An 8,135-nucleotide genomic window follows, 5' to 3' on the forward strand; every position below is an offset into this window, starting at 1 on the left:
AATAAGCAACCCAGTTGTGCAGCAGGTCAGATCAAGCACACGTGAAAGAAGCTTCACAGAAAGGGGTCTGGAAATGCGTGAAACAGGAAGCCAAGCGACAAGAGAAAGCTTTCCATAAAGCTTATAACAGTTGGAAAGAGACTGCAAAAGATTGTAGATCAACACTAAAAATGTCCTGTTCACGTGAGAATCTAGAACAAATTCAGCAAGACATTCAAAATCAATGTAATCTAGTCCATCAGCATTATGAGCCAATATTGCGTAATCATGCTACGTCTCCAGACATTGTCAATCGTATGGATGCTTGTGCTGCACTGACTGCTGAAATTATTGATCTTGTGAGTAAGCGGCTGGAGACAATAGGTGAAGATTACAATGAAGAGCTTGTGAAGGAAAGAGTGAGACAAGTCTTAAATAAAGATGAATATGGATCAATCTTTGGATGCACAAAAACAAACACAGTGATGTCAGAGTCATCGCTAGGATCAGGTAATCAGTCGAAGACCTCTTCCAAGATATCAAGTAAGCGAGCTGAAGCAGAAGCTGAACTTGCAGCAAAACAAGAGCAAGCTAAAGCTATGCAGGAAATCCATGATCAACAAGCAAAGCTTAATAAAATGGAGAGTGAATGGAAGCTTTCTGAAGCTAAAATGCTAGCAGAAGTAAAGCAAAGGGAGGTAGAAATGCAGCTAAAGCTTGAAGAAGAAAGAAAACGGCTGCATCAGTTGCAAGTAGACAAGGAAGTAAAAGTAGCAGCAGCTCGTGTGAAAGTGTACAATGATCTTGAAGGGATCAGTCAATGTGGTGATAAAGAAATAGATTCTAGCATTCACAGATTTCAGTTAAACCCAGAAGCTGAATTGTTCTTGCCTCAGCAAACATTCAAGGCAGAGCATGAAGCCCAGCCATCTCAGAATAATGTTTCTTTAGCTCAAGCAATAGCAGACTCACTAAGCACACATCGACTGCCTGTGCCTGAACCCATGATCTTCGCTGGTGATCCTTTGAAATTCATAGATTGGAAGATGTCCTTCATAGCTCTTATAGAAAGAAAGCCCCTCCCACCTGGTGAGAAGATGTTCTATCTTAAAAAGTACCTTGTTGGAGAAGCTCGTAAGGCTGTCGAGGGATATTTCTATAGAAATTCAGAGGATGCGTACCATGGAGCATGGAAGGTCCTGCAAGATAGATATGGGAATTCATTCATACTACAAAAAGCCTTTAGAGACAAGCTGATGAGGTGGCCCAAAATTGGGATAAATGACCCACTTGCATTGCGAGACTTCACAGATTTCCTGCAAGGATGTGCTGAGGCAATGCCACACATTAAGGGATTATCTATTCTAAATGACTGTGAAGAAAACTACAAGCTACTAAAGAAACTTCCTGAATGGGTTGTACACAAGTGGAATCGAATTGTGACGGAAGAATTAGATGCATCAGGGGACTATCCAAGTTTCAAGTGTTTTACAGAGTTCTTGCAAAGGGAAACTAGAATAGCTTGTAACCCCATTACTTCCCCATTCATGAATATGAAAAATTCAGATGAAAAGTTCCCCAAGCGAGCTAAGGCGCTCAGTACAAAGACTGACGTGAAAGAGTTCAGTTCTAAAGGGCTTAATACATCTAGCGTAAAGTCAAAAGTATCATGCATTGTCTGTAAAGATGAAAACCACAGCATTGTCCAATGTTCTGCATTTGGAGAAAAAACCATTGAAGACAAGAAGAACTTCATTCAAGAAAATCAGCTCTGTTATGGGTGTCTCAGGAAAGGGCACATTGTAAAAAAATGCAGAAGACGACATAAGTGTGGAACATGTGGCCGCAATCACCCCACATGCTTACATGAAGAAAGACATATGGTGTCTCCAAAACCATTAAATAAAACTTCAACAGAAGTACAAGCAAGTCAGGAAGTTCAGAAAGTTATGGCCCATGCACTCACACAAAGCTCTTCTGCTACTTCCAGTATTGTGCCAGTCCTTATTTCAACAGTGGAAGAGCCTCAAAGGGAAGTACTCACTTATGCGCTACTGGACACGCAGAGTGACTCAACATTCATTTTGGAAGATCTTCTTGATGATCTAAATGCAGTCAAGCAACCAGTTCAACTTAGATTAAGCACTATGACAGCTGTGGATACTATAACGGCAAGTAACAGGGTTTGCGGTCTGCAAGTTAGAGGACTCCAAGCAGCAAACTCCATTCAGTTACGGCAAGCATATACAAGAGACTTCATTCCTGTTGATAAGTCCTATATCCCAACGAAGAGCACAGCACTGGAGTGGCCTCACCTAAAACATCTGGCCAATCAATTGCCACCACTGCAGAACTGCGAAGTCGGATTATTAATCGGATATGACTGCCCTTCAGCTCTAGCTCCACTTGAAGTTATAATTGGTCATGAAAATGAACCATTCGCACAAAGAACTGAACTTGGTTGGAGCATTATAGGTCTCTCTAATCCACACCTAGACAGGCAGGGAAATCAGAGCTTTGTCCACAGAGTTGCAGTCAAGGAGATATTTGTTCCATCACCCAATGATGTCTTGAAAATTCTTGAGTCAGATTTCAATGAGAAAGGTTATGAGGATAAAAGTGTGTCTCAAGAGGATGTTCGTTTCATTCAACATCTCAGTACCAACATCAAACAGAAGGATAATGGACATTATGAACTTCCCCTCCCTTTCAAGAGTATCAGCCAACCATCACTGCCAAATAATAGAGGGCTGGCAGTTGCCCGGCTGCAGCAATTGAAGAAAAAGCTCAAATCTAACAAGCAATATTCCGATGACTACAAAGTCTTCATGAAGGAAGTCGTTGACAAAGGTGATGCTGAACTAGCCCCTGAGATATCAGAAGGAGAGACTGTATGGTATATTCCACACCACGGAGTATACCACCCTCAGAAACCAGGTAAGCTGAGGGTTGTGTTCGACTGTTCAGCTAAGTTTAGTGGTATATCTCTAAACGACACTCTGTTGACTGGGCCTGATCTAATAAATTCATTAGTTGGAGTACTCTGCCGCTTCAGAAAGGAGCTAGTCGCAGTCACCTGTGATATAGAAAAGATGTTTCACCAGTTCCTTGTTCCTCCAGACGAACGTAATTATCTGAGGTTCTTATGGTGGGAGGATGGAGACTGGGAGAAAGAGCCTCAAGACTATCGCATGACAGTCCATCTCTTTGGCGCTACATCGTCTCCTGGGTGTGCCAATTTCGGTTTGAAGTACCTGGCACAGCAGTACGAAGTTAAACACCCAACAGCTTCAGAGTTTGTTAAAAGAAACTTCTATGTAGACGATGGGCTAGCCAGTGTTCGTTCAATTGATGAAGCCAAGGAACTAATTACTGATGCTCAAGCACTCTGTAAAAGTGGAGGTTTACGGCTGCATAAATTCAACTCCAACAAGGAAGATGTTCTCTGCTGCATAGACCCATCTGAAAGGGATATTGTCTCTAAACCTCTCAATTTAAACCCTGAAGCAACACCAACAGGACGTGTACTTGGTGTTCAGTGGTCAACAAGGGATGACAATTTTCAATTCAACATCAACTATAAAGATCAGCCATCGACCCGCCGTGGAATCTTGTCTGTCATTAGTTCCCTGTTCGACCCAATTGGGTTTGTGGCACCATTTATTCTTCAGGGAAAGTGCATTCTGCAGGAACTATGTCGGAAAAACATTGGATGGGATGATCAGCTACCAGAAGACATGTATTCACGGTGGGAGGATTGGAAAGGTGGACTTCAAAGGCTTAAAGAAGTTGTCATACCAAGATGTTATCACCCTGACACCTTCAATGAGATCATTGAAACGGAGCTGCACCACTTCTCCGATGCGAGCAACATTGGATATGGAGCTTGCTCTTATCTTCGTTTCAAAAATGACAAAGGTAAAGTGCACTGCAGTTTGGTAATGGCAAAGGCTAGAGTCGCACCTACAAAAGTCACAAGTATACCAAGACTGGAACTTGCGGCGGCTGTTCTATCTGCAAAGATAAGTGTCATGCTAAAGACAGAGCTTGAAATGAAGATTGACAGAGAATTCTTTTGGACAGATTCACAGGTTGTTTTGGCTTATATTAATAACGAAGCAAGACGGTTTCATGTATTCGTTGCTAACCGTGTGCAACTCATAAGGGATATTACAGATCCAAGCCTGTGGTACTATATTAATACCTTAGAGAACCCGGCTGATCATGCTTCTCGAGGGTTTCATGCCTCTGACATTGCTACTTCAACCTGGTTAAGAGGTCCCAAATTTCTGTGGGAACAAGAAGTGAATCCAACACCACATACCTCTGCCAATTTGCTTGTTGGTGACCCCGAAGTTAAACCAGTCCAAACATTTGTGACCACAGTTAGTGACAGTTCCGACATTTTAAGTCGTTTCAGACGATTTTCTTGCTGGTCAATGCTTCTGAAGGTTGTGGCAAGGATAAAAAGACTTGGATTGAAACAGAAATGCTCCACTGACCATATAACTGTTGAGGAGCGTCAGAGAGCCGCTGAAGTGGTGATCAAGCTCATGCAGCAGGAAGCATTTTCCAAAGAAATGAGAATGATTGAAAATGGGATTGCTCTTCCAAATTCTAGTGCGTTGTATCAACTGGATCCTGTTTTGGACAAAGGTCTTCTTCGGGTAGGGGGAAGATTGAAGAAGTCATCACTCAGTCAAGACCTCAAACATCCTGTGATTCTACCAAGGGATAGTTACATCACCAAGCTAATTCTGTCACATTATCATGCCAAAATTTGCCATCAGGGTCGAACTCAAACTCAAATGCAGCTTAGAATGAATGGATTCTGGGTCATTGGAGGTAGCAAATCAGTTGCTAAGCTGATACACAAGTGTGTGCAGTGTCGAAGACTTAGACGACCGACAGAAGAACAACGAATGGCCGAACTTCCCAAGGAGCGTGTCGAAGTATCTGCTCCCTTTACATTTTGTGGCATGGACTGTTTTGGGCCATTTGTCGTGAAGAGAGCTCGCAAAGAATACAAGCGATACGGTCTAATATTCACTTGTTTGTCATCTCGCGCAGTTCATATTGAAATGATTGAAGATTTGTCCACAGATGCCTTCATCAATGCATTGAGATGCTTTATAAGCCTCAGAGGAGCAGTTTGCAAACTTTATTGTGATCAAGGTACAAACTTTGTCGGGGCCAGGAACGAATTCAAAGATTGTCTGAAACAAGTCGACATCAAAACTCTGGAAGTCTTTCTCGCAGAGAAACAATGCGAGTTTGCCTTTAATGCTCCTTCTGCAAGTCACACTGGAGGTGTCTGGGAACGACAAATACGAACTGTGCGCAGTGTACTTAATGCCACAATTGCACTGTGTCCTGGTAGACTTGATGATGCTTCACTTAGAACGTTGTTCTATGAGGCAATGGCCATAGTTAACAGTCGCCCTCTTACAGTAGATGGCATTAATGATCCAAATTCACTAGAGCCTCTAACTCCAAACCACCTAATACTTATGAAGTCTGATGTTGCACTTCCACCTCCAGGAAAATTTGTTAAAGAAGACATGTACGCTACGAAAAGATGGCGAAGAGTCCAATACTTGGTTGAGCAATTTTGGAGTCGCTGGAAGAAGGAATACTTGCTTAATATTTCAACACGCCAAAAGTGGCACACTCCTCGCAGAAACCTCAGAGTAAATGATGTTGTAATAATCAAAGAGGATATGCTCCCAAGAAGTCAATGGCAGTTGGGCAGAGTGGTTGAAACTGTCAAAGAGAGTGATGGATTTGTGAGACGAGTAAAGGTACGAGTAGCAGAACGAAAGCTCACTAACAAACGTAATCAGACCCCCAAGCTCTCAATCATTGAAAGACCGATTCAGAAATTAGTTGTACTTCTTGAAGAAGACTGACTGTTAGTAACTGGGATGATACACTCTCATCAGACCAAATAATTATTTCTGAAATACTTGATAGTCATGAAAAGTAAACGTGGTCATGTTATAGTTCAAAATCATGTTCTGATTAATTTCAGTTTGTTTTTTCAATTTATCATAAAATGATTGGTGGGAGTGTAAGTGACCACTAAAGCACTATATCCCTTTAAATAATTTTAGAGCATCAGAGCATGTCACGTGTTTCGGTAGCCTAGGTGACTAATAGGTTAATCAGGCTAGCAGGAGCGAAGAGAAGACACGTTGCTGTGCGATTTATGGAAAAAAGGAGGCTTAATCCTGCACAATTTATTTAATAGAACCCTTTGGGAAAGCGGAGCGAGGTATGTAAAGTTAATATTTAAGCCACATGAGTTCATTATTCTGTATACAAGTTGTTTTTATTGATTTTTGTTGTTTCTTTGTGTAGTTTCACGGTGCTACGCAACGAAAGTTTAATGGCTCTCGTCTTGAGCATAATAAAGAATCAAGCACCCGTCAGAAACTCTCTGTCTCGTTCATGGAAACCAAAGGGCATCTACAATTATTATTATTATTAGTAGTAGTAGTAGTAGTAGTAGTAGTGTAATAATAAAAACAATTGTTGAATCTATGCCACGAAGGATTAAGGCAGTTCTGAAGGCAAAAGTTATTGTTATAACTACTGCTACTATAATTATTACTACAGTAATACAATATAACATTTTAGTGCAAAATAATAACCAACAATTAATAATAATAACAATAATAATGATATAAATAATAATAATAATAATAATAATAATAATGATGATGATTATAATAATGATAAAAAATAATAATGATAATATTAATAATTACTATTATTATTATTATCATTATAATCATTATTATTATTAATATTATTACTACTATTATTATTGTTGTTATTATTATACATTTTTGGTTATTGTTTTGCACTATGTTATTATATTGTATTACTGTAGCAATAATTATAGTAGTAGTAATAATAATACTAATGATGATAATAATAATAATAATAGTAAAAATAATAATAATGATAATGATAGGAATAATAAAAATAATATCATTAACTATTATTATTATCATTATTATCATTATAGTTATTATTATTATTAGTAGTAGTAGTAGTATTACTACTATTATTATTGTAGTTGTTGTTGCTATTATTATACAATTTGGGTTATTGTTTTGCACTATATTATTATCTTGCATTACTGTAGCAATACTTATAATAGTAGTCATAATAATATTAATAATTTATATTATTATCAATACTACTACTACTACTGCAGTGAGTACTAGATGATTACTAATAAAAACTAATAAAATACAGCAAATAAAAAATACACCATATTTATATCACCATATAGTGTTTGTTCAATGTTAGATTTGTCAAAGTGATCACAAAAACAAAGTTGAATAAAACTATAAAACCTGATATATAAAGCAAGCATTAAATACAAATAAAAGAACAAACATGAAATAACAATGAAATCTGTTTTATTTAAACAAAAGTACATATTAAAATTGAGAACATGATAATTATTAATAAATCTGAATGTGTTTATATCATATGAACTATATATATATATATATATATATATATATATATATATATATATATATATATATATATATATATATATATATATATATATATATATATAAACAAATACAAATCAGTAGATTTAAGTTAGGTCTGAATATATAATTGCAATCCTGTACAAATGAGAATAGATTTTTAACAGATGTCAACTATATATGTTAAATGTGCAGTGGGTGATCTTCCACAATGCTAACAGCTTAGCAAAAATCTCTGAATCACAGTCCCTCCCCTGCCGTCTAGAGCCACGCCTCCTAAAAACTGGCACAGCAAAAGAACCCTCTCTCATGTGCTAAAAGCGACTAGTGCTTGTCCGGCGGTGTGCAAGCCAAACTGACATGGTATTTCAGAGTGAATATTTAGAGCTGCATAGTAAACAGTATAGGGAGAGACTAGGCGGAATAGCGCTATTTACTTGTGTTTTGTTGTTAAACTAATTGAAATCTACATTATCGATGCTGTAAAAGGTCCCTTATGAAACTGATAATAGTCTTATCAATCTTTCACCGGAAGATTTTAGTGGCTGAACAACACTTCTGTGAAGATATAACCCATTTGTTACAACAACATCTAACGTTACATCAGCTTTGCGTGAAGCTAGCAAAACAGAACATTACCTG

The 8,135-nt window shown here is 38.2% G+C and overlaps 1 protein-coding gene across 1 annotated transcript; it reads left to right on the forward strand.

The window, feature by feature from the left end:
- Positions 1 to 464: 464 nt before the first annotated feature.
- Positions 465 to 6,439, forward strand: LOC141385708 (uncharacterized). Its single transcript, XM_073951751.1, has 3 exons — positions 465 to 1,113; positions 2,569 to 6,253; positions 6,340 to 6,439. The coding sequence occupies exons 1-2, from the start codon at positions 465 to 467 to the stop codon at positions 5,886 to 5,888; spliced, it is 3,969 nt and encodes a 1,322-aa protein (XP_073807852.1). The 3' UTR covers positions 5,889 to 6,253; positions 6,340 to 6,439.
- The last annotated feature ends 1,696 nt before the right edge of the window (positions 6,440 to 8,135 follow it).

Source organism: Danio rerio, chromosome 5 (assembly GCF_049306965.1).
Source record: "Danio rerio strain Tuebingen ecotype United States chromosome 5, GRCz12tu, whole genome shotgun sequence".
Classification (NCBI taxonomy): Eukaryota; Metazoa; Chordata; class Actinopteri; order Cypriniformes; family Danionidae; genus Danio; species Danio rerio.

Coding starts and splice junctions, on each gene's coding strand:
- LOC141385708 (XM_073951751.1), top strand. CDS start 465: ATGTCAGAGTCATCGCTAGGATCAGGTAATCAGTCGAAGACCTCTTCC. Junction 1,114..2,568: donor GTACCTTGTTGGAGAAGCTC/GTAAGGCTGTCG, acceptor TTCTTGAGTCAG/ATTTCAATGAGAAAGGTTAT.